Source organism: Candida jiufengensis (assembly GCF_024610255.1).
Source record: "Candida jiufengensis strain CBS 10846 chromosome Unknown scaffold1, whole genome shotgun sequence".
In the NCBI taxonomy this organism is placed as follows: domain Eukaryota; kingdom Fungi; phylum Ascomycota; class Pichiomycetes; order Serinales; family Debaryomycetaceae; genus Lodderomyces; species Lodderomyces jiufengensis.
In genome coordinates, this window is record NW_026261562.1 from 1,880,151 (window position 1) to 1,905,294 (window position 25,144).

The window sequence follows — 25,144 nt, forward strand, 5'->3', positions numbered from 1 at the left end:
ACAATAGGTAAAAACAGCCAACTTTATTTATATGACTCTACTATCAAATTAATAAATGACAAACATACTAAATTGGAAAAATGTGTATCTATTAACAATTCCATTCAGATTTATATTTACTTTATCCAATTCATACATTCATCCAGACGAACACTTTCAATCAATTGAAGTATTAAGTAGTACTATTTTAGGATATTCAACTAATTTACCATGGGAGTTTACATCAGATTTACCAGCAAGAAGTTATGCTCCATTATATATAATATATGGTCCCATACTATATTTCATTAAATTTTTCAATCTTCAATTAACACCTATTCAAATATGGTATATACTACGATTACAAGTCTGCATTATTAGTTGGTTGCTTATAGATTTTTGTTTATACTGGATGTTACCTACAAAACAGGAAAGAATTAAAGCATTATTTTTCACACTGACCTCATTTGTATCTTTGGTGTTTCAAAATCATTTATTTTCAAATAGTATTGAAACTGTATTGTTACTAGCAGTGGTTTATATACTAGATGATTTGAGGTATATTCAAGAACAAAAGGACCTAGAGAATATGAATAAAACAAAGACTTTATTGGTGCTAGGTGCCTTACTATCATTTGGAATATTTAATAGAATTACATTTCCTGCATTTTTGATCTTACCAAGTTGGTATTTATTAACATATGTGTACACCCATTTGAGTTCAATAATTCCATTGACTTTGGGATTTATTTTACCAACTATAGCATTCGTTTTATTAGACACATATCTATATAACTCAAGTTCATATGTAATTGCCCCATTAAATAACTTACTATACAACTCGAGTTACGCAAATTTATCAATACATGGAATACATCCCTTTTATACCCATGTGCTAGTCAATTTGCCTCAGTTAATTGGCCCAGGTTTGGTTTTCATGTTGTCCAAAGTTTATATAAAAACAACACCATTTTTAACAATATTAAGTGGACTTATTTTCCTCTCAATTTTCCCACATCAAGAGTTAAGATTTTTGATCCCCTTGTTACCGCTTTGTTGTTGCTGTTTTGATTTGACTCAAAAATTTGTTAAGCCATGGATGGTTCACTTATGGTATATTTTTAATATAGGAATGAGTTTACTTATGGGAGTGTTCCATCAGGGAGGTGTTGTGCCTGCTTTAGAATATATTAGAGAAAACGATTTGCAAGGTGTTCATATTTGGAAAAACACTTATTCTCCACCTTCTTGGATATTGGGCAGTCAATCTATTGAAACAATTACGCTAAAACAGAAAATAAATAATTCAAAAAATTTTACAATGATAGATGCCATGGGCTCTTCAATTGAAAATATAACGAACCAAATTGTTGGAGATAGACCGGTATATTTAATAACTCCATTGGCATCTTATAATTATGGTGAGAAGTTCAAACCTATTTGGAATTATACGTATCACATTGATTTAGATCACTTAGATAATTTTCAACTAGGACTAGGTATATATCAATTAATATAGAGTCAATAATATTTTCTTCAGTAGTCTGTAAACGTGCATTAATTTCATTAATCTATTTATAAAACTCAAATTTATCATGTTCAGTACCAGTTTTTACTTGTGAACTATAAGCTTCTTCTAGATCATTTTGTAAGATCATATATCTATTCTTTCTTACAGCTCTTAAACCAGCTTCTTGCATAATAGCAGCAATTACTGCACCACTTAATGGATCATTTCTTATTATCAATGAATCTAAATCACATTCTGGAGCTAATGACATTTTTGACGCTATAGTTGTAAAAATCAATCTTCTTTCTCTTCTATCTTTTAAATTTGGAAATTCAATTTTTCTATCCAATCTACCGGGTCTTAATAATGCTGGATCTAAAGTATCAGCTCTATTTGTAGCCATTATAACTTTAACATTTGAAGTTTGATCAAACCCATCCATTTGATTTAATAGCTCCAATAAAATTCTTTGAACTTCACGATCGGCCCCTGTTTGTGCATCAAATCTTTTTGTTGCTATAGCATCTATTTCATCAATGAATATGATAGCTGGTGAATTTTCTCTAGCCAACCTAAAGACATCTCTTACCATTCTTGGACCTTCCCCAAGGTACTTTTGCACAAATTCTGAACCATTAATTCTTATGAATGATGCTTTTGTAGCATTTGCAACAGCTTTTACCAACATTGTTTTACCAGTACCCGGTGGACCATATAATAATACACCTCTTGGTGGATCTATACCAATTTGACTATATAAATGACTTTGTTCTAAAGGTAATTCAACTGATTCAATTATTTCTTGTTTTTGCATATCTAGACCACCAATATCCGCATATGTAACATCTGGTTTTTCATTTTCTCCAACAATTGATATTGATGAGTCTGCTTCTGGTGGTAATATGTCAACTAATGCATTTGAATGACGATGTAATGCAACTGATGATGATGGTTTTAATAATTCACGATCTAATGTTGATAATATACGAACAACATAATTTGATCCTGTTGTTGATGACACTATACCTGTATTTTCATCAATTGGTTCTAAAAATTGACCAATTACTAATGGTACTGATTTAATTCTTTTGACTTCTTCTTGAGCTCTAATTAATTCTCTTTTTAAATGACGTTGTTCATCTTTTATATATTCTTCTTGTATTTTTAGAATGTTCAATTCTTTTAACAAACTTTTATGATGTAAAAAAATATCAGAACTTGAATCTGTAGTTGCCGTAGACATGATATGCGGGTGGTATTGGTTGTTGTAATTGAATTTTGATTTTAGTGGTGGCAAATACTTAAAACTCAGATTGTTTGAAGAAAAAAAAAGTGTTGATGTTTTTTACAGTGAGAGTACTAAATTTTGTGCAACCAAGTTTATGTATGCAAAAACTTTTGATTAAATCTAAATGAATCTATAAATTAATTTTTAAATAGTATCGTTATAATACTAAACATTCCACATGATAACAAACTTACCATTAAAGTATATACACCCAATTCTAGTTTATCAAAGTTTAAAGATTGAATATTTGGTGAGATTAAAGCTTGATAATTTCTGATACAAGATTTTTTGACATTTGACCAACCGTTATTGATAATTTGAAAATAAGTGCTATTCTCATTGAAGTTGGTACTTGGTGCTTCCTCAATTAGGTTTACTTCGTCAGAAACATCTACCTTTTCAGGAACGTGTACTACCTCTGGAATTTTTACTTTTCCATCATTTGGTTCCAATTGACTTATAATCGGTTCTAAAATTGCTTCATTTTGTTGACTTATACCAACTACAACATTCTTCACTTTTTCCTCAAATCCCAACACTAATTTTTTTCTCTTCCAAGGTTCAACAATAAAACTTGCAAATACAAAAAGTAAAACATTTAGACCCATTAATACCCATGTACCCCAAGTTGAAGATCTTCGAATTTTATCGGACCAAATTTGTTCTTCATGATACCTAGTTAAAATCAGTTGAGTTAATTTTAATTGTATACCATCAACTTTCAGTTCTGCATCTTGTAAATTTTTTTCACATTCTTGTTCCTGATTCTCATTTTCATGATCATTTCTATATAACTCTGTAAATCTTTCTAAATCTTTCAGTGACCAATTATGTTTTCTTGTTAATAATTCATTTACTTCTCTTTGAGAGTGAGATCTATTTTGAATTGCTACTCCATATTCAATTTTACATTTCTTGACAAAATCTTTGGCTTTTCTTAGATCATCTTCTTGTTCATTAATTGATTTTTTCAATTTTTCAATTGCTGAATATCCAGTAACATCATTTAGGGCCCTTGTAACAGTCAAAATTGTATCATGAGCTGAATCTAAGTATTTTGAAACTTTTTTTGTAATATTACTTTGATTCTTGGCCTTCTGTGATGGTAATCCCACAATCTCTTTCTGTATAGATTCATTAATTTCTTTAGCTAGATTAGGAATCTCAGAATCATCAATTGAGTCTTCTGTGGTGGCTATGATTTTATCTTCCACTCGTAATTTGATATTGTCGTTATCTTCATTTTTTATATTTGTATTCTTTGTTTCTTTCGCAGTCCCTTTTAATTGACCATCATCAGTGGTTGTGAATTTTGCTTCATTATTTTCATTAGCTTTTTTGAGGTTAGCTTGTCTTTCTTCTTTTTCTGCTTTCTCCTTTTCTTGCTCTTCTTTTTCTTTAAGTTTCCTACTGACTTCTCTCTCTTTTTCTAATTTTTTCCTTTCTTCATCAATTTCTTTCTGTTTTTGATTTAATGATTCTGATCCGAAATTTGTACCTTCAATAATTTTCCGTAGTTTTGCTTCATTGATATTCGAATAATCTGATTTTTTGGATTGAAGACGAATACAATTGAGTAGTAAAGGACGTCGTATAAGTCTTGTCGTGACTCTTAAAGATAACATGAATAAGTAATTATATACTAATGAATATTTATTTCATGTATCGATTAATCCAAATTTTAATAGAACTATAAAACAAAACATTACACAAAAACACAAACTAATACAAATCCGAAGTCGAGTTAATTTTCGTAGCTATTTTTTTAAAAATTAGATTCAACTAATTCTTTAACTAATTTCCAATCATTTGATTCAGCATAATCTAAGACAATTATACCACTACCTTTATGGAAACATTCATCAATTCTACCCTCAATCATTGCTTTGGAAACAGGTTCTGGCCAACAATTTTTATCAAAGAAATTAGAACCAGAAGTGAAATTAACAAATAACTTATCATCATTTGTATTATTATAATTTTGAGCTTTTTGAGCAAAATCTTTGACATATCTAACTTTGTCATTTAAATTTTCTGAAGTAATTTCACAAAAATCTTGAGCACAAACATGACCTCTATCATCATCAGTAGTATTATAAGTCCAAAATGGTGCATCAAAACCAAATTGACTTCTTAAATTATCATCCTGCACTCCGAATCTTCTGAATAATATAACTTTACCTCTTGCATCCCCAAGCCTTGGTATGTCTGTGCCTAAATACCACTTATTTTTGTTTGGATTAACGTATTGATTCCAAATTACTTTACCAAATTCATCATTCTTGTTATCCCAATCATCACTACCTTCTTGTTTTATGGAAACAATAACAGTTTCGCTTGGGTTTCTAGAGAGAAATTCATACACTTCTTCTAGAGCATCTTTTAGTTTCAAAGGAAATGGAATCTTAACTGGAAATTTTGAATGAACCACTTGTAATCCATCAGTTTGAGTATCACCAGTAAATAATCTACCAGCTCTTACATCTAGAAATCTAATTCCATGCTCCAATTGCTTTGTAACACTGGCACCTTGACATTGAACTAAATATTTTGTTAGTACAGGCTTTCAACGATACTGGAAAGCCGAAAAAAGACATACCCAGTGGGAGATTACTACCATTAGCAAAACTATTGTGAGTTCCGGGGATCGAAAGCTTGGAGATTCGTGAATCATCTGGAATTTCTTCTATCCATTTAGTTAAATTGACCATGTTGATAAAAATTGAATTTTAAATTTTAAATTTTGAATTTAGTAGTGCAAAAGACTGAAGCTATCAGCAATTTCGTTATAAGAACAATCAAACAAAAATAGAATCTTTGAAAAAGAAGAAAACCAAAACTAAAATTGTTGGAAATAATTCAATTCCAAATATGATCTACTTGAAATTTTAGTCCCTTACTTGAAATTTTAAGAAGTAATAAATAAAAACAATAATTACGTAATATATACTGCATATAAGGTATATGTTGCAAAACTTATAGCTGGTTTGATTTTGTGTAATGTTCCTAGCATTTCAAATTTCCTTCAAAGTATTTGCCTCAAATTGTAAATTATAAAGTTATAATAAATTATAATACATCATGAGAAAAGAAAATCCCTTTAAGTCGAGTATAAATTGAAATTATGAATTACTTACCTTCTTGTATTAACTTGTCGTCTATACACTTGATTATTAATATCCTTAATGTTTATCATCTTCTTTATCCTTCTTTTGCCAATAATGTTCCTCTTCCTCTACCACAGATTTTTCAGAATGATTAGGAACGACATAAATTTCTTTATTTCTGACTTCAACTTTTGCAACTTCATTGTTCTTAATTTGACCAGATAAAACTAATCTTGCTAATGGATTTAATAGATCCTTTTGTAAGACTCTATTTAATGGTCTTGCACCGTAAACTGGACTATAACCTTTCTCAATTAATAAATCTTTTGCTGGTTGAGTTAATTTTAATTCAATTCTCTTGTCTAATAATCTATCATCGATTTCACCTAATCTTATTTCCAAAATTTCTTTTAATGATTTCTTGGATAATCTGTTAAACACAATAATATCTTCAATTCTATTCAAAAATTCTGGTGGATAGTGACGTTTTAATGCATCAATAACTTCTGTTTTAACAACTGGACTTATTTTACCATCATCTTTTGCACTTGAATCAGCTAATAAAATTTCTTGTCCAAGATTTGAAGTCATTACAATTATAGTGTTTTTAAAGCTGACTTTTACACCATGAGTATCAGTTAATGAACCTTCATCCAATACTTGTAATAATATTTTAACAATATCTGGATGTGCCTTTTCAACTTCATCAAAAAGAACAATGCTATAAGGTCTTCTTCTAACAGCTTCAGTTAATTCACCACCTTCTTCATAACCAACATAACCTGGAGGAGCTGAAATTAATCTTGATACCGAATGTTTTTCTTGAAATTCACTCATATCAAATCTTATAACTGAATTTGGATCATTAAATAACCATTTAGCTAATGCTTTTGTTAAAAGAGTTTTACCAGTACCTGTACTACCTAAAAATACAAATGATGCAATTGGTTTATTTTGATCAGTTAAACCAGCACGATGTAATCTAACAGCATCTGAAACAGCATGAATAGCCTCTTGCTGTCCAACAACTTCTGCTTCTAAAGTGGCTTCCATATCTAATAATTTATCTTTTTCACCTTTTAATAAACTATTTAATGGTATACCTGTCATTTTAGATATGACTGATGCTATATCATCAGATGTAACTGAATCATGTAAAAGATTTGATGATTTTGCAGCTTCTTCTGATTTGGTGAATTCTATAACTTTTGTTTGTAATTGTGGTATTTCAGCATATTGGATTTTGGAAGCTTTAGCATAATCACCTTCTCTTTGAGCTTGTTCTAATTCAAATTTAGCTTGTTCTAATTTTGATTTAGCTGCTTTTACATCATCAATTGCCTTTTTCTCAGTATTCCATTTTTCTGTTAATTCTTGAAGATCTTGTTTTTTTAAAGTGAGTTGTTCTTCTAATTTTTGTTTTCTATCTCTTGAAATTGGATCATCTTCTTTTCTTAATGATTCTAATTCAATTTCTGTGGTCATAATTTGACGATCTAATGTAGATATAGCATCTGGTTTGGATTCATGTTGTAACCTTAAAGTCGAACTTGCTTCATCTACCAAGTCAATAGCTTTATCTGGTAAAAATCTTTCAGTTATGTATCTATTTGATAAAGTAGCTGCTGAAATTAATGCAGAATCTAATATTCTAACCCCATGATGTACTTCATATCTTTCTTTTAAACCTCTTAATATAGATATGGTATCTTCAACAGTTGGTTCAGTAACTAAAACTGCTGAAAATCTTCTAGCTAATGCTTGATCTTTTTCAATGTATTTTCTATATTCATCAGTGGTAGTAGCACCAATCATTGATAATTGACCTCTAGCTAATGCAGGTTTTAACATATTACTTGCATCCATACTACCTTCACTTTTGCCCAAAGATAAAATAGTATGAAATTCATCAACAAATGGAATAATTTCACCATGTTTTTCTTCAATTTCTTTCATGATAGCTTTAAATTTACTTTCAAAATCACCTCTATATTTTGAACCACTTACAATTCCAGCTAAATCTAATGATATAACTTTTTTACCTTTCATTGAGTCTGGAACTTCACCATTCACTATACGTTGAGCAAGTGATTCCAATATAGCCGATTTTCCTACACCCGGCTTACCAACTAAACAAGCATTGTTTTTAGTTTTTCTTGATAAAATTTGTATAGTTCTTTTAACTTCTTCATCACGACCAATAACAGGATCTAATTTACCATCTTTTGCTAATTGTGTAATATCCGTACCATATTTTTCAAGAGCTGGTCTATTATCTTCTTCTTCATTTTTTTGCATTTGTAATTGTCGTCTATTTGAAGAATGAAACAGTCTTAATTGATGCAAATGTTGTGATTGAAGTTTTGGTGATATTTGATTGAACTTGTGAAATTGACCATTTATGCTTTGTGATTTGAGGTATTGACACTGATCTGGTCTTTGAGTGGATAATTGTCTTTGAATTTGATAATTTTTGATATAATTAGTAGATATTGGAATGTGAGCATTTGTAAGATTATTATTATTTTTTAATAACGAGTTTATCGTCCTATTTCTTGAAACTTTTGATGTTAACATCTTATGCTATTCTTTAGGTTTGAATTTATATATTTTTCATAATAAAAAAGTAATATAAAAAATTATCAAACGGGTAGCAAGGTAGTTATATATGCTAAATGGAAATGTTACTTATTGAGGATGGATATCTGAAACTATTAATTTAATTGTAGAATTAAATTTGTATGTAAGTTGAGTTAAATTTATTATAGTAAAGATATTTCTAGAAAAAACTAGTTTAATATTAGTACTTAAATTAAAATTGATACAATTGATTAAACATTTTGACAAAGTTTTACAACACCTAACTTATGACTTAATGCCTTTGCCACTGTTGTGAATATAAACGCATTGCCGGCTATTAATTCTTCCCTATGAGACCAATTAAAAAATTGTTTTCAAGTTTACTTGGTCCGAATTCTTAATTAAAACTTGAAACATTTTCCAATATTTGTCACAAATTATCAGTGTCGCGATTTAAAGTCGACATACAGGGTCTCTAGGACCATACGTTTTATCAACCCTATAGAAGAAGCATAATTATTTTGCATCAGGGAATAATAACTTGCGACGTCTCGTTAGGTAACTTTTATTTACATGTTTCATTACAATTATATATACTAAAGATTCAATGGTTCAGTGCCTCTGATTTTATCAAAAACTCTACCTCTACCTAATCCGTATTCTTCCCTTACTTTTGGAACACTTCTATCAAATTTTTGTCTCCATACATGAGCTCCAATAGCAGTTAATTTATGATCATCTACAAATTTTCTAATATCGAAATTTTCTTTGTCTTCGTTTGTTTTATCTATTTTGGAATCTTGTCTAAAAACCCATAAACATGCTCTTTGAGTTGGTGCATTTTTTTCAGGAGTTAATGGTACGTATTCTGAGAATGTGATTTTAGGACCATTTTTCAAAATTCTTGATACATCAATTGTATTATCCTCGTTATTTAATGAAACGTTTTTTAAACCATAATGCAATGTAGTCTTGAATGAATTTGTTTCTAAATTTGGAGTATCTGGATTGACTAATAAAATAGTGTATAAATTATCTTTGCCTTCTTTTCTTTCAAATTCTTGAATTTGTATAGTTGGTGGTTTTGAAACTGCAAAAGCTGGTAATAAAGAACCTGGTGTAACCCAATCTATAAAATTTGAATCTGTGTTATGTGTAAATTTTATTTTAACGTCAGCTTTTGGGTCCAAAGTTGGTAATGTATCTGGTATGACATGTAATTGTTCTAATCTTTGCATTGTTACTAATAAATCATAATCTTGCCATTTTTGTTTTAATAACTCTCTATAAACTGGTTGTGATTTATCTAATAATTCCGAATTTACAAATTCTGTATTGTATAAAACTTCTGGATTTTCAATTTCTGCATCTACTAATATTTTATCAAGTTGATCTTTTAAATCAGTTACATCTTCATTCGCATTTTGTTTTTGTTCTATGGCTGATTTTAATTTATTTATTACTTTATATTTTGATTCTGAATCCTTTTCTAATATTTTATATGCCATTTCAAAAGTTTCATCTATATCTATTGGTGAATGATATTGTTGTTTCTCATCATAATTTAGTATTGAAGCTGGTTTTTGATCTTGTGGTAATTGATTAAATATATCCTTCTTTATGGATTCATTTTGTATTTGTAATGATGTTGGTCTTTCGGTAAAATTTGACCATATACCCGAGTTTAAGGTGCTTTGCCTCCTTTTCAAGACTCGAAGCGAACTCCTTAACATTGTTATTGTATTGGTTGTATAAAAGTTGAAGTTGATATCTGAAAAATTTTAAAATAATTTTTTTTTTTCAGATTTCTGTGGTACAAAATTAGTGCGAGAGAGATTACAATACATAACTGTTAATTCCATTAGATAGATTTGTATTTAATTATAAAATATATAGTAAGACAAGAAGAAAGAATAAAATTGGGATATCTTGACTACCCATGAAGTAGCCAATCTATTTTGGTCCAAAAGGATTTGATAAATTATCATGTTGATGATCCATTTCTTTACCTTGAGTTAATTCAATAATCTTTCTTTGTAGAATCATAACATAATCTTTTAATTGAACATTTTCATTATTTAAATTTTGATATTTTGCTTTCATTTCATCTAATTCTTGAACTTTTAATTCTAAATCTTGCATATATTTATCTCTTCTTTGTCTAAAAGCTCTTTGTGCATTTCTATTTTGTTCAGCTCTTTTGGTTTGTGATATTGGTTTTTGAATAGAACCAGATGATGCAGTTGAAGTCAATGCAGGATCAGTATTTGATGTGTCTATTGGCGATGTAGTATCTAACATTGATGATTTATCATTTAATGATTGTTGTGGTTGATTTCTAAATGATAAATTTTGTACATGCTGTTGCTGCTGTTGCTGTTGCTGTTGTTGTTGATGATGAAGTTGTTGCTGTTGTTGATGAAGATCATCTTTATTAGTTTGCCAATTAGTATAATTCATTTTAAATTAAATGTTTCAAACTATTAGTATATATCAAATGGTTGCAAATTTAATATTAGTTAATTAATTTGTAATATTATTATATAATTATTACAAATTTATTACTTAATCTTTTTTTTATTGAAATTGTTTTGATTATTTTTTTTTTTTTTGTTTTGATAATCTGAAAAGTCGTGTAAATAATCTAGTAATTAATATCATAACTCATGATATAGATACATTTACTTACATTCTAAGCACTGTCAAATTAGATAGCTAAGAATGTTTCTGATCATTTAAAATTAAGGGTGAATCTTTACAATTACAAGAGCATTTAAATTAAATTCATTCAATTTTGAGCAAAAATTGAGTTTCATATAGGAACAGGTTGCAAAAAAAAAGGTATTTGAAAATACTAACCTCACCCAATCAAAACTTTGATAATAAACTACATGATTATAGTCGAAACCATGCTCGTGGAGATAAATTCAAAGGAACTACTTTTAAACTTATCATAAATTTGTTCTGTTGTATCCTCTATAATTTGAAATCATATGATCTAAATTAAAAAATCCACTAGTAATTGGTAGCTCTTCCTTATATAGAAAATTAATTCTATCCAATTATTATTGTTATAAATATTTTTACTTATTAAATTTAATTACTTTTATTTATTACTACTATACATAATAATTAGTATGAACAGTGCTACCACATTTTTACATATAGAAAATCTTAATACTTAACAATTTTTTTTTTCTAACAATCAATTCTATAAACTATAATTGAAAAAAAAAAAACAAGAACTAAATATCAGTTCATTAAACTATTTCAAAATCAACTACCACTTAAAATAATTATATTGTGATTGGTACTCCCACCTCATTAATAAGCTCAATACTTTACACTACATAATCACTGTTTCATTAACCCACAAGGAAATTAACTCAATTGTGAACATTCCTCCAATTCATCTCATTTATTTATTTTAACGGTCAATTCTTATACTTCAGAAAAATTATTCAACAAACTACAAAATATATTCAAAAATGATATCATCAACTATTCGTTCTGCTTTAAGATCAAGATTAGCTATTCAAACCCCAAGAATTTCAAATGTAATGAAAACTTCAATCATCAGACCATCTTTAATTCAACATAGAACATATGCATCAGCTGAACATAAAGATGAAACTTTTGAAGAATTTACAGCAAGGTATGTTTCTATATCAACTAGAAATGAATTTCAACAATTGAATTATTAATACTAACTCCCATATTCTAGATATGAAAAAGAATTTGAAGAAGCTTATGATTTATTCGAAGTTCAAAGAATATTAAATAATGTATTTTCATATGATTTGGTTCCAGCTCCAGTTGTTATTGAAAAAGCTTTACAAGCTTGTAGAAGAGTAAATGATTATCCAACTGCTGTTAGAACTTTTGAAGCTTTAAAACATAAAGTTGAAACTCCAGAACAATATTCAGCTTATTTAGAAGAATTAAAAGATATCAGAAAAGAATTAGGAATTGATTTAAAAGAAGATTTATATGGATCTAATTAATTTATATTATATGATTTATTATTAATATTTTAAAAATGAAAGAACAAAAAAACATTTAAAATCAAAAGTATAATAATATTATAACAAGAATTTGTTTATTATTATTCGATGTAACTTATATTTCTAACGTAAGGGTATATTTTATATTACAAGCATTATAATTTAAGATCATTAAATTGTAGTTTTTAACCTCTTAATTTGGTCGTTGTTGAATAACTAACTAAGCGAAATTTAAATACGATCGTGCTACCAAACTATCTCCATATTTCGTTACAAAAATGATTTAGCAAAGAAAAAGATAGAAAAGGGTACAACTTTATTATCATTATATTTACAATAATTAATGTTACAATAATAAAAATATCAGTAAATACCCAAATTTTTTATGAAATATGGGAGTATATATACCGCCTCCTAATGATAATGATAACAATAAGAGTAATAATAAGAAAAATAATGATTTTACGACCAACACCAGTAACAACAAACCAACTAATCCAATAACTAATCCCTCATCATCTTCAGATTCAGATACAACAACTATAATAATACCAAATCCAGCATCATTAATACCCAAAAATCCAAGTATAGGTTTAATATGGGGACCATTTACACCTTCATCAGATAATCGACCGGCTTTAGCTACCATGATTGGATTACAATTTCTTTTAGGAATTGGATGTTTTAGATTTGCAAGAAATCAATTAAGACGTCATCCTATAATAATACCAAATCAACCACCAAAATATATGAGAAATGGATCAATGTGGAAACTGATTATTGCAATTGGAATAGGAGCAACAATTATTTTCGGTAGTGGATTAGAAATAAGTAGAATGATATTACCTTATGATCCATGGTTTGAAGAAGCAAAACATTATAGAAAAATGGCAATTAAAAATGGTGATAAACCAAGTTTCTGGTTTGGTGCCTACAAGTATTATAGACCAATGGAATTAAAACTGTGGACTGATAAATTAGGTACTTGGTTTGATAATGCAAGTAAAGAAATCGATAATGATACAGAACAATTTGGAAATTTACCTATTGAATTAAGTCAACAACAACAACCACAAATTCCAAAAACAGCAACCAACAATATTTTGTATAAGTTAAACAAAAAGGGAAATTATAATGAAATTTACAAACAATTAAAAGAAGCAAATAATAAAAGGATTAACCACATTCTAAAAAATGAATTGAAAGACGTTAACGAATTAAATAAAGCAGAAAGATTGGATTTAATACTAGAAGGCAAAAGTGATCTAGTTAATGAGGATTTTACAAAACCAAGTATTCAATTAGGTACACATACAATGGATAATGATGATGATTTTGATATGGTTTGGTTGAATTTTGAACCTTGGGATGAATTAAAATTAGAAACTGATTATGATATAAGATTAATTCCAAGGTATGCTCAGGTTACTGAAGTTGAAGCGAAAGATGATTCAGAACCCTTACCAGAAGTTGAAAAAATCGAAATAATTGAAAACTAAGAGTATATAAAGTAAATACCCATGTAATTTATAAATATTTATTGATCTAACTTTATACAAGAACTCACTTCTATTTCTTTTCATCAATTAATTCATCAGCCCATCCTAATTCACCAACCTCACTTTTTTCTAAAGCTGGTTTATTATATTTAGCCAAATGATTTCTCCATACAATCTCAGCAGGATCTTGATCAGGTTCAACCCATTCAAATCCATCACCACCAGTCATCCAATAAGCTTGAAACTTTATTTTCTCCAAATCATCCTTTTGTTGCATTAATCTTATTTTATTACCATCTCTATCATATCCAGCATGTAAAATATTTCTATTTGATCTAGTCTCTGGTGCTTCCCTACATATTTCTTCAATAATGTATGGTGAAGATTCGCCATTGTTCAAATCTCTATCACTTTCTATAATTTTAGAATTAAATAACATTTCATCTGAATGTTTAAACCAATGAGAATAAAAAGTTCCATGTTGCCATGTTAAATAATCACCACCTGAACTGATTAAAGTACGTCCAAATTTAACTATTGATACAAAAAAAGTAGTGTTTATGATATATGTTAAAAGTATTGAATTTATTGCACCTAAATGATGCCATGCTGGTGATAAAAATCCCGAATCTATTAGGGATGTGACTCCAAATTTTGTAAATAAAGTAATACCAACAACTGTTGAAATTAATTTTAAAATACTGCTCTTCATTACTTTATCTTTGGCTAATATATAATTTGGATGTCCAACTGTTGTATCTGTAATTTTAATTGCTTTTGCAAAATCAGCATTAAAAATTGCATTTCTTAATGGTATTAATGCAACTTCCTTATCTATTATAGTTTTTGATCCAGGATTTAATTCATAATATAAGTTTATAATTTTTAAATTTATTATAGTTGGTAAATTTAATGTAAATAATTCTTTTAATAAAGTTGGTGATAATGAATTTTTATTTTGGAAAATTAAATTTATTATACTAATTGAATTTGTAGTCAATTTTGAGTTAGCTTCTAATTGATCGTGTATTGGATACTTAGACTGTAATAATTTTATACTTCGGACAGCTTCTAGTATTGAGTCGTTATCTGAATTTGAAGTTATGTTAGTCTTAATTTGTTCATATAACGTTGGATAATCCTTTATGTATTCATAAGGTGAATCTGATTGAGTAAATGATGCAGTAGATGAATTGAATCGTAGTAATTGTAACCGTCTCACAGGTATTATCAGCCTTTTTAACCCCAATTTTAACATTTGGATCTTAAAAATGTGATAAAGCTAGTGAGAAAGTAACATTTTCAATGATTCTGTACATTTAGGAAAAATTGTGTCGCGAGATCAGGATGGAGTTTGACATCAAAATTGACTACCAAATGGGTCAAAATGGATTTACTTATTAAAAACGTTTATAAAAGAACCAAACTAAATATATAAATGTCTATATGAACTTAATAATACCAGCATTTATATTAAATCAAAAAACCCAAATAAGAAATACAAATAATAGCAAATGAATTAAAAGGAGATAAATTTGAACCTTTACCAGCTTGAGATTGACTTGAACCTGAATTTGAACCTGATCCACTTCCACTACTTGTTTGAGCATCATTATTTGCTGGTGGTGCTGATGTGGATCTCATTACTCTCGTGGTAACTGCTGAAAGTGAAGATGGAAAAGTATCTGGTTGAACTGATTGATTTTGGGTTTGAGGTGGAGCGGCATTTGTATTAGTTTTAGTCGAAATCGACGAGCTTCCCGAGGTGATACTCGAGCCAGTTTTAAGCGTTCTCGTAGCGCTCCATGCAATTAATTGGTCAGGATTCATTGTAGCTGTATTATCACCATCTAGTAAAGAAGAGCTTGATGATAATTTGGTATTTAAAGTACCCGTGGTTGCCGTATTCAACAATGTATTTGTTCCAGTATTTGCTCCAGTGGTTGTTCCAGTATTTGCTCCAGTGTTTGTTCCAGTGGTAGTTCCAGTGTTTGTTCCAGTTTTTGTTCCAGTTGCTGGAGTTAAAATTGAAGAGCTGGTTGTTGGTGAAAGATTTGTGGTAGTAGGATTCACAAGACCTGGGGTAGTTGTTTGAAGAGTATTGGTATTCAATGTATTAGTTGTTGGTAAAGTATTAGTAGTTGGTAAAGTATTGGTTGCTGGTAAAGTATTAGTAGTTGGTAAAGTATTGGTTGTAGGATTCGTTTGAATTGTATTCTCTGCGGCAGTTTGGTCGGTATTTGGAGTAGCAGCAGCAGCGGCAGCAGCGGCAGCAGGGGTAGTAGCAACTGTAGTAGGATCGGCTGCAGGTGGATCGACTGCAAAACATTTTAAAGCAAGGAATATTATCAATGTCAAGGAAAAAGCTTGTTTCATTTTTTAAAAATAATAATATATTATATTTGAGTTTGAAGGAAATAAAAAAAATGGTTTTGTTACCAGAATGTGAGGCTTGGGAGAAATAAATGGGGCCAAATTGAGTTTTGAATAACGAGTGACTTTATGAGCTTTATATTGATCAAACTTAAGTGTGAAATAAGAAGAAAAATTGTATAAAAAGGATCAGAAAAATTTTAAATTGAAATTTCTCGAATCAATTTAAAAACAAATAAATAAATAGTTGAAATTAAGGGGTAATTCTATTTCGTATATCGCGTTTCTTTGTTTTAGTATTATCATTTGAAATTTAATAATTGAGATTTTTGATCAATGAAGTTCATACTATAAGTTAAGTAGATAGAAGAGCACAACCGATGGATAGTATATTTATTACCTATTATTGTTTCGTAAATTCATTATATAGTATAATACAGGATTGACCAAATAAAGTCAATATGTTGATCAACAGATGCATTCAAATTTTGATTTTGATTTTGAGTCTTACAATCTTAATTTCTTCTCTTCTTTTTCTTGGTTCTACAATCGGGACAATACCATATTTCATCATCTTTGGGCGGTGAAGTTATTCCAACACAACTCCAATGAAACCATTCATATTTACAATCGTCATTATCACAACCAATCATTTCACCAAATGATACTCTTTGACAGAAACAATATAAATTATTATCAGCATCTTCACCTTGTTGTATATCCATTGACCCTGCATCCATGGCCAATGAACCTGTTTCATAAGCTGGTACATCTTCAATTTCTTCAGATTTAAGTTTCTTATGTTTATTGGAGGATACAGCTAATGAACCTGTTGCACCAGGAGTCGAACCAGACGATGAAACTCCTTTTGTTGGTTGTTTTCTTTTTTGACCTTTCTTCATGTTTGATGATACTGTTGTTGTTATTGAATCAACTGCTGGTGTCATTGATAGTGGATTTCTTGGAGTAGGAGTTGCTGACAAACTATCTGATAAACCATTCAAAGAATTTAAAAATTCATCTTTGCTTAGGTTTTCTAAATCTATTGGGGCTTCTAAAGGTGGCAATAGTTCATCTCTTTCAAGTTTTGTTATATCAGCTTCAAAATTAAATAAATGTTTCGATATTAAGAATAACGCAGTATTTGATAACAAGATCTTCTCCTTTTGTAGTTTTTTTAACGTTTTCATATCATCTTCAATTTTAGAATATAACTGTTGTTCTTTTGGATGTTTTGTTAATGTACCATTTGCTCTTATAAATTTATGTATTTGATTATCTTTTGATTGACATTGTTCTCGTAGATCTACTACTTGTATATCTTTGCTCTTTATTTCTTCTAGTAGATGTCTTACTTCTAATGGTAAGTTTGATAGATCTTGAGTATATTTCTCAAGAACAGTTGATGTATCCATTTGTTTATGTTGTTTATGTTGTTGATTTGATGGATTTTTAATAATGAAGTTTTGTATTTTTTTCCTGTTCCTTTTTGTTTTTGTTATCAAAATATTTTATAATGTAGAATTTATTTGCAACAATACAGATGTCAAATCAAGAAGAGATAACAAGTCAAATAAAAAGCTTGAAATTAGACAGCGAAGATGATACAATTAACAAGTTGTTTAAAGAGGCTTTAACAACAGAACTCAATGAGTCAGATCAGAAAATAATCAAAGATTCACTCCATAGATCATTATCTAAAGAAAAGTCCGGAGTTCTATTGAATTTATTACAAAATAATGCTCAACAATTTATAATACTACTAAAAAATGTCAATGATTCAGGTACTATTCTAGCTGACATAACACATAAACACTCTATAGCTGAGATAGAAATACAAAAATTATTAAGTGCGATTAGAAGTGAAGTCAGCCAGAATAAAAATGTGGATTACTACTTGGGTTTATACAGTAATATTATATCAAATTTCAAGTTTTCGAATTGTCAACATTTAAGTTTGTTATTATCGTTAATAGGAAGAACTAAGAAAACAGATAATTTAATTTTGGTGATTATCATTCAGAACTTACAATTGAATAAAATTGAAACTGAAAGTATCATTCAAGAATACTTTGAATTGCAAATAGAAGAAAAATCTTTTGCCACAGATCAATTCATAAATTTTATATCAACTTTATCATTATGTTTTCCAATATGTCCTGAACTATGTGCAAAAATCTATATGGATGACAGAACAAAAGAAATAACTTTACTGAAATTGAATACTTCAAATGATTTACTAATACTAAAATGTTTTTCAAATTCATGTCTTGTAGAAAATTGCAGAACTTATACAGTGAATAACTATTTTCAGTTTTTATTAGATTGCTTCAAATCTACAAACGTTCATAAAAGGATACTAGCAAGTTTGGTATTAGTTAAACTTTGGAGTTTTATAGAAGTTGAAAAAAAGACCAAACTTAAAGTTACAAATTTGGCAGAAGATCTTATACTATACATTGATGATAAGAATGAAATTGAATACATAGAATATTCAATAGAGGGATTAATCTACCTAAGTTTATTTTGGGAAGTTAGAGAAATGATGAGAATGGATATATCATTTATCGAAAATTTATTAAAAATATTACAAAATTCATCGACTGAAAATAATGTAAATACATCAATTCAATATGGGGTACTATCAATAATTGCAAATTTAACAAAATTAAAAGAACCTGAGCAAAATCAAAGAAATAAATTGAAAAATGTGACATCTCCACAAACTGGTTCTCAAAGTCAAGAAGAATCTCAGGAAAATATTAAATTATTCAATAAGGAATTACTTGAAGATGATAAAATAATATCGGTTTTGACTAAATTAAAAACTTATCAAAACTCAAGTACTAATAATCTAAATGAAGTAATCAATATAGTTTATAATATTTCTTTTGATCAACTAAAATCAATTAGAATAGAATTAGTCAAACAAGGTGCATTAAAAATTGTAATAAACTATCTAGTGAAATATAGTGAAATTGAAAGGATTGACAACAGAGTAATAGCCAATCCATTGAAAGATGATTTAAGACCAGAGGTACGATTGAAAGCTATTAGAAGTTTAGCAAGAATGTTGATATGTATTAAACCACAATTAACATTTGAACATTTTGATATCAAATCAGCAATTCCATTTTTAATAGAGCTTTTGGGGAGTTCAGCCAATGATCAAATCTCATCTTACTCAGATGAATTATCACCATTAGATAAATATGAATCATTACTAGCATTAACAAATACAGCAAGTATAAATGATTCAAGCTTAAAAATATTCATAATCTACGAAATATTACCATATGTGGACTCCCTAATTTTACAAAGTCTTCAAATTCAAATTTCTACATATGAACTACTTAATAATTTGATATCAGAACCAATCTTACTATCAAAATTTTTCAATGTCGCAACGCCTCAAAATAAGCAAAGATTAGAAATAACTTTAAAATTGTTAAATTCTGATGAAATCAAATTACAAGTTGTTATTGCTGGGTTTTTAGTAAATGCTACTAATTTTGATATGATATCTGATGTTATAGTGAATTCAAAAGAGATATTTGATGATCTTTTTGGTACTATACAAAACATAATTACAAATCAGGTGAATGACGAGAAACTAATCACGCCAATTTCGTATATTTTGTTGAATTTATCTTATACATTGGCTAATAAATCAAGATTATCTGTACTCAAAAGTAATGCATTTATAAACGGATGTGAAAGTATTATAAAAAACGGTAGTGAAGAAAATAAAGAAGTTATTTCAAATATTCTTGAATTATGCAATAATAACACCTAATAAAATCTAAAATGCTAATATATACTGTTAAATATTTTTAAAAATTAATGAATCTTTGAGCTAAAGTTTCAGTATCATGTTCAACATTTGAAATTGATTGTCTAATATTTTTAGAAGCTTTATCACTATCTAATTGAACTTTAATAGCTTTGTGTAAACTACTTAAATATTCGCTAAAACTTGGACCATTTGATGCTTTTAATGCACCACCTAAACTATCATCTCTTAATAACTCTTTGAAAGAATGTTCAAATCCATCAATTCCTTTTCTTACTAATTGTATTGATGATGAATCTACACCTATTATGAATTTGTTTAAAAATTCAACTAAGTTTCTTGCTTGTATTGATATTTCTGATGGTAATTCTGGTAATTCATCTATGAATGCATCTAATTCTTCAACGGTTTCGTACTGATCACCAAACAAGTCTTTGATTAACATAATATTTGATTGAGGATCAATCCACATATAAACTCTAGTGCCATCACATAATATATATACACCACGATCCAAATTTGTAATTGACAAATCTTTATATACAGGTATGCTTGTGAATCCAGTAACATCATCAATCAAACCTTCTTCAGGATTCAAAGAATGCAATTCAATTAATGAAGGATACAAATGATACATCAACCTTTCAACCGGCATGTTCAACATATTAAACAAATCAACTAGTCTAGCGTCTGCACTTATACCTGTAGTTGACCTTATAGCATTAGTTTTTAAAAAACTTAAAAAATAAATAGGCAAATGTTTCAATGATTCTGGAAATAATAATCTATTTGTAAATGTTTTTGATTTATTATGACCATATTCATTCATTGCTCTATATTGAGTGAAAATATCAACTAATTTATTATTTAAAGATTCTCTTAATTCATTTAAAGTTTGAACACCTAAAAATGATAATGTATCCCTGACTATAGTTGTTACAATAGCATTTTCATCAGTAAAATGGAAAACTTCTTCTAATTTATTTGTAACTGCTAGAACTAAATTTATAACTCGTACTTTTCTTTGACCAGTTATGTCAGTATATAATAATGCAACTTGAAAATGACAATCTAATTTACGACTTAAAGTACCATCATAGGTTAGCAAAACGGTAAACGTCTGATCTTTATTCAAAATGGGTATTATAGGATCTTGAATCGATCCACCAATAGTGGTTTCCTTATTTGATGACGACGTTCCGTAGTATTGTGCCACTTGTAAACCATTTGAGCTACGTAATTTTAATTGCCCTTGATAACCAGATATATTAATCAAAGAATTCTTAAATTTTGCAATGAATAATCTGCCATCTCTTTCGTAGTTTAAATTTGTCCATCTTGTAATTTCACCACCAGTTGTTGATACTAAATATCCCAAATTTGATAAATCCACTGGTGTGTGAGATACAACATGAAGATCAACACCAATACTTTTTTCAACAAATTCTTTGGTCATATTCTTATAAAATTCATTATCAGGTAAAAAGATTCTTTTTTCAACTTCAGGTGAAGGGGTTCTACCTACGGCTTTATTATCTTTGTATTTTAATCCACCTGGTCCCCAAGATGGTAAATTACTTAATACTGATATAATTTTACCACCACCGTGCATGCCCAAAGCTAATCCAGCAGTCTTACAAGCTACTGCAAAACATGGCTCTAAATCAAACACTTTATCTTGCGAATTAGGTAAGTTTTCAAGATAATATAACGCATCTTCTATGACAAACTGACTTTCATCTGGATTGACAAAGAATCCTTCATCAAATGGGACAAATGGATCATCTAAATCTGAAGATATTGAAATTTGAGTTTTATCAAGTTTTGAAGATAAATTAAAAAAATGTAACCTTTTATCAAATGCTATAATTGCAATCTTGACTGATTGCATATCTGAATTGAAAATTGAGTTTTTAATCGATTCAGAAACTAATGTTGGCAAATTTTGTTTTATACTATTTTCAGTTATATCTATTAAATACACCACATGTAATGATTCTGAAATTTTATCATCACCACCAAAATTATATTCTTTCGGTACTTTGATATCATAAACACTTTGATGTAATTCGGGTCTTATAAATTTATCAGCTCTATACCCTCGAGCATCTAATAATGATGCATAATCATTAGGTACTGAATTGTTTGGAAATTGACATATATTACAAATAAATCTTTGATTGTGAGTGAATTGCATTGAAGGATTAACATATGCTCTACATCTATGACATCTTAATGGCCCCATATTTAGTGAATTGTTATTATTATCTTTAGTCAATGGTGTGTTACTATGAAATTCTATAGTTTCAATAGGTTTTTCAGATGACAATTGAGGTGCAAAAGGTCTTATAGTGACTGCCATGGGTAATTTCGTGGTCAGTCTTAATTTTTCAGTTTCTGGTACGTAATACATTGTTGATCTAATGAATTTTGAAGATGCAGTACCTTGATCTGTTACATGAAATTGAATTGTAGAATCTGGTGGAACTGTTTGAGAAAATGTTTCAAATGATTTGTAATTACCTTGACTATCTGGAGTTGAATATGCCAATTGTTCTGAATATCTATGATCCAGTAGTGAAGGAACTGTTGAAGTTGAATTAGATTTATGTTGTTGAGATTGTTGATTATAGGACTGATCAATTGACGGATAATTAGCTTGTTGAGGATTTTGAGGATTCTGAGGATTTTGAGGATGTTGAAATTGTTGCTGGGGTTGTTGAAATTGTTGATATTGTTGCTGCAGTTGTTGCGGTAATATTGGAGATTGACTTTGTAAAGGAGTATTTGATGCAGGTGAATTAAATTCTGTATGAAAAGCTCTTCTTGACCTTTTTTTATTACTTGTAGATTGTTGTTGATGTTGATTATTTAGATCTAAAGCTTGTAAATTTAATGACAAATCATTATTATTATTATTGCCATTATTTATAGCACTCATTACAATTTATAATAATGATAATAATATTAGTCCATTTAAATTTGGTTGTCAAAATTTAGATCAATTTTTATTTAGTGTTTATTATTTATTCTAATGAAAAATGAAAAAATAGATCTTTTAATCATGTGACTAGTCATGTGATTTACTTAAAGATTTTACTAAATTAAGAGATTCTAACTACTGTACTTAGTTACTATATAATAAATATTAATAAATAATAAATAGACTACTACCTTCTCAATAAAAAAATATAATTATTCAAATACCAAGAATTTAAGTTCAATCAAAAAGAAATCATTAGATAATAATTTGTACATAAACAAGACTTTTTGAATATTTATTATATAAATAAGTTATTTCCCTATATTTTTTTAATGAAATGAATCTACATTATAAATATTTTCATATTCCTCCAATAGATCCCAATATGGGTAATAACTCATTAATATATTTACAAAATAATAATATACCAATTAATTGTTCAGTTTATTCTTTAACAAATGGTACTATTGAATTATTGGATCATTATAATCAAACTTGGAATAATGCAACAAATTTACATGAATTTTTACCTGCTTATTATGTTACAAATTGTTCAATACCAAAATTAATTGAATTAGTTTTAAATCAAGAATATAATTCAACTTTTCCAAAATCTTCAAGATTTGATCAAAGTCCTTATAATCAAAGAGATAATGGTGATACATTTGTTGCAATTTTATTTACTTTATGTGGATCTTGTGTTTCATGTTGGATGTTAAGTTTATTATTATATTTAACTCCAAAACATAAAAGAAAACCTTGGTTAACTCAATTTACAACAATTTTTTATTCAATTGTAACTAGTGTCTTGTTGAATACTTTAACAAAAGCAGCAGAACATGAATATTATAATGATAATTTAGATATTATAAAATTACATCAAAAATTATATAATACAAATGTTTATAGAATTTTAATGGTTTTAACTCAAGTTTTAACAATGCTGTCATGGTTTCAAATTATTCAAAAATTAATAAAACTGAAATATAAAATTTATACTGCTATTTTAAATTTTATTATTATGGGATTATATGTGGCTGTTTTCACTTATTATCAAGTAATTTATAATACTTTACCATTTATTCATCAACAATATCAAGATTTAACTGGATATAATAGATGGAATATTGTAAGAGCTGTAACAAGATTAATTGTGGTAATTTGGTTTTTAGGTATTTTAGGTTATTATACAATATTTGAGAAAAATCCAAGAAAAATTTGTTATAATAGAAAATTATTTCCATTAGCTTTATTTATTTGGTTTTTGTTTTTATTAGACATTGTATTAACTATTTTGAATGTTTCTTTATTTATTGATAGTTGGTTAGTTAGAACTTGGTTGGTTTTAGTACCATATTTGATTGAAATTATATTATTAACGGTTATATGGGAATGGATTTACAATATTTGGATTTTAGAGAAAAGATCGGAGTTGATGAATGTTTTAGGGAGAAGAATAAGTTATGAAGATGTTGTAAGTTTTAAAAATTCACCAAAATCAAGAACTTTTTTGGAAAAATTATCTGAATGGTTTGTGTACAAATTTACTAAAAGCAATAATAATATAAAAGAAATTGATGATGAAGATAGTTTAAAAGAATATTTTACTTCATCAAATAGTGATGATTCAGTTGAACGTACAATGACTACAAATTTAAATGCATATAATAGTAATAACAATGCTATTACTGATAATAATAATAATAATAATAATAATAATAATAATAATAATAATGATCATTCAACTACAGTTGGTGAATTTACTAATGATAATCATGCTAATGAAATTAACAATGATAACAATAATGAGAGTAATGACAATAATGATAATGATGATGATGATAACGATGATGACACCAATGAAAATAATGACAATTATGATGAAAATAATGACATATATGATAATTATGATGATGACGATGAATATGACAATGAGTATAATGCATACTATGTCATTGATCAAGATGAATCTGACTATGCTGGACATAGACTCAGTAATGATAGACAAATTTAATTTATTAATTTATA

The 25,144-nt window shown here is 28.2% G+C and overlaps 15 protein-coding genes across 15 annotated transcripts; 5 read left to right on the forward strand and 10 right to left on the reverse strand. All coding sequences in view use genetic code 12, as the record gives it.

Annotated features, from left to right (window-relative positions):
- Positions 1–55: 55 nt before the first annotated feature.
- Positions 56–1,498, forward strand: SMP3 (glycosylphosphatidylinositol-alpha 1,2 mannosyltransferase; the record flags this gene model as incomplete). The annotated part of the gene is made up of 1 exon (XM_051765286.1): positions 56–1,498. The coding sequence occupies one exon, from the start codon at positions 56–58 to the stop codon at positions 1,496–1,498; it is 1,443 nt and encodes a 480-aa protein (XP_051618615.1).
- Positions 1,499–1,550: 52 nt separating this feature from the next.
- On the reverse strand, positions 1,551–2,732 carry PR26 (proteasome regulatory particle base subunit; the record flags this gene model as incomplete). Its single annotated transcript, XM_051765287.1, has 1 exon — positions 1,551–2,732. The coding sequence occupies one exon, from the start codon at positions 2,730–2,732 to the stop codon at positions 1,551–1,553; it is 1,182 nt and encodes a 393-aa protein (XP_051618616.1).
- Positions 2,733–2,914: 182 nt separating this feature from the next.
- On the reverse strand, positions 2,915–4,402 carry SHE9 (She9p; the record flags this gene model as incomplete). Its single annotated transcript, XM_051765288.1, has 1 exon — positions 2,915–4,402. One exon carries the CDS (start codon positions 4,400–4,402, stop codon positions 2,915–2,917), a length of 1,488 nt encoding a protein of 495 aa, XP_051618617.1.
- Positions 4,403–4,542: 140 nt separating this feature from the next.
- Positions 4,543–5,488, reverse strand: PLC2 (Plc2p; the record flags this gene model as incomplete). Its single annotated transcript, XM_051765289.1, has 2 exons — positions 4,543–5,318; positions 5,377–5,488. 2 exons carry the CDS (start codon positions 5,486–5,488, stop codon positions 4,543–4,545), a joined length of 888 nt encoding a protein of 295 aa, XP_051618618.1.
- A 471-nt stretch (positions 5,489–5,959) lies between these two features.
- On the reverse strand, positions 5,960–8,461 carry HSP78 (chaperone ATPase; the record flags this gene model as incomplete). The annotated part of the gene is made up of 1 exon (XM_051765290.1): positions 5,960–8,461. The coding sequence occupies one exon, from the start codon at positions 8,459–8,461 to the stop codon at positions 5,960–5,962; it is 2,502 nt and encodes an 833-aa protein (XP_051618619.1).
- Positions 8,462–9,060: 599 nt separating this feature from the next.
- Positions 9,061–10,197, reverse strand: KGF54_004578 (mitochondrial 54S ribosomal protein mL38; the record flags this gene model as incomplete). The annotated part of the gene is made up of 1 exon (XM_051765291.1): positions 9,061–10,197. One exon carries the CDS (start codon positions 10,195–10,197, stop codon positions 9,061–9,063), a length of 1,137 nt encoding a protein of 378 aa, XP_051618620.1.
- A 220-nt stretch (positions 10,198–10,417) lies between these two features.
- CAP4 (Cap4p) lies at positions 10,418–10,924 on the reverse strand (the record flags this gene model as incomplete). Its single annotated transcript, XM_051765292.1, has 1 exon — positions 10,418–10,924. The coding sequence occupies one exon, from the start codon at positions 10,922–10,924 to the stop codon at positions 10,418–10,420; it is 507 nt and encodes a 168-aa protein (XP_051618621.1).
- A 1,028-nt stretch (positions 10,925–11,952) lies between these two features.
- Positions 11,953–12,468, forward strand: COX6 (cytochrome c oxidase subunit VI; the record flags this gene model as incomplete). Its single annotated transcript, XM_051765294.1, has 2 exons — positions 11,953–12,119; positions 12,189–12,468. The coding sequence occupies 2 exons, from the start codon at positions 11,953–11,955 to the stop codon at positions 12,466–12,468; spliced, it is 447 nt and encodes a 148-aa protein (XP_051618622.1).
- A 392-nt stretch (positions 12,469–12,860) lies between these two features.
- KGF54_004581 (uncharacterized protein) lies at positions 12,861–13,967 on the forward strand (the record flags this gene model as incomplete). Its single annotated transcript, XM_051765295.1, has 1 exon — positions 12,861–13,967. One exon carries the CDS (start codon positions 12,861–12,863, stop codon positions 13,965–13,967), a length of 1,107 nt encoding a protein of 368 aa, XP_051618623.1.
- Positions 13,968–14,037: 70 nt separating this feature from the next.
- Positions 14,038–15,225, reverse strand: KGF54_004582 (uncharacterized protein; the record flags this gene model as incomplete). Its single annotated transcript, XM_051765296.1, has 1 exon — positions 14,038–15,225. The coding sequence occupies one exon, from the start codon at positions 15,223–15,225 to the stop codon at positions 14,038–14,040; it is 1,188 nt and encodes a 395-aa protein (XP_051618624.1).
- A 215-nt stretch (positions 15,226–15,440) lies between these two features.
- On the reverse strand, positions 15,441–16,343 carry PGA33 (Pga33p; the record flags this gene model as incomplete). The annotated part of the gene is made up of 1 exon (XM_051765297.1): positions 15,441–16,343. The coding sequence occupies one exon, from the start codon at positions 16,341–16,343 to the stop codon at positions 15,441–15,443; it is 903 nt and encodes a 300-aa protein (XP_051618625.1).
- Positions 16,344–16,855: 512 nt separating this feature from the next.
- Positions 16,856–17,755, reverse strand: NBN1 (histone acetyltransferase; the record flags this gene model as incomplete). The annotated part of the gene is made up of 1 exon (XM_051765298.1): positions 16,856–17,755. The coding sequence occupies one exon, from the start codon at positions 17,753–17,755 to the stop codon at positions 16,856–16,858; it is 900 nt and encodes a 299-aa protein (XP_051618626.1).
- A 128-nt stretch (positions 17,756–17,883) lies between these two features.
- Positions 17,884–20,136, forward strand: KGF54_004585 (uncharacterized protein; the record flags this gene model as incomplete). The annotated part of the gene is made up of 1 exon (XM_051765299.1): positions 17,884–20,136. The coding sequence occupies one exon, from the start codon at positions 17,884–17,886 to the stop codon at positions 20,134–20,136; it is 2,253 nt and encodes a 750-aa protein (XP_051618627.1).
- A 37-nt stretch (positions 20,137–20,173) lies between these two features.
- On the reverse strand, positions 20,174–23,074 carry KGF54_004586 (uncharacterized protein; the record flags this gene model as incomplete). The annotated part of the gene is made up of 1 exon (XM_051765300.1): positions 20,174–23,074. One exon carries the CDS (start codon positions 23,072–23,074, stop codon positions 20,174–20,176), a length of 2,901 nt encoding a protein of 966 aa, XP_051618628.1.
- A 427-nt stretch (positions 23,075–23,501) lies between these two features.
- Positions 23,502–25,130, forward strand: DFG16 (Dfg16p; the record flags this gene model as incomplete). Its single annotated transcript, XM_051765301.1, has 1 exon — positions 23,502–25,130. One exon carries the CDS (start codon positions 23,502–23,504, stop codon positions 25,128–25,130), a length of 1,629 nt encoding a protein of 542 aa, XP_051618629.1.
- Between the last annotated feature and the right edge of the window lie 14 nt (positions 25,131–25,144).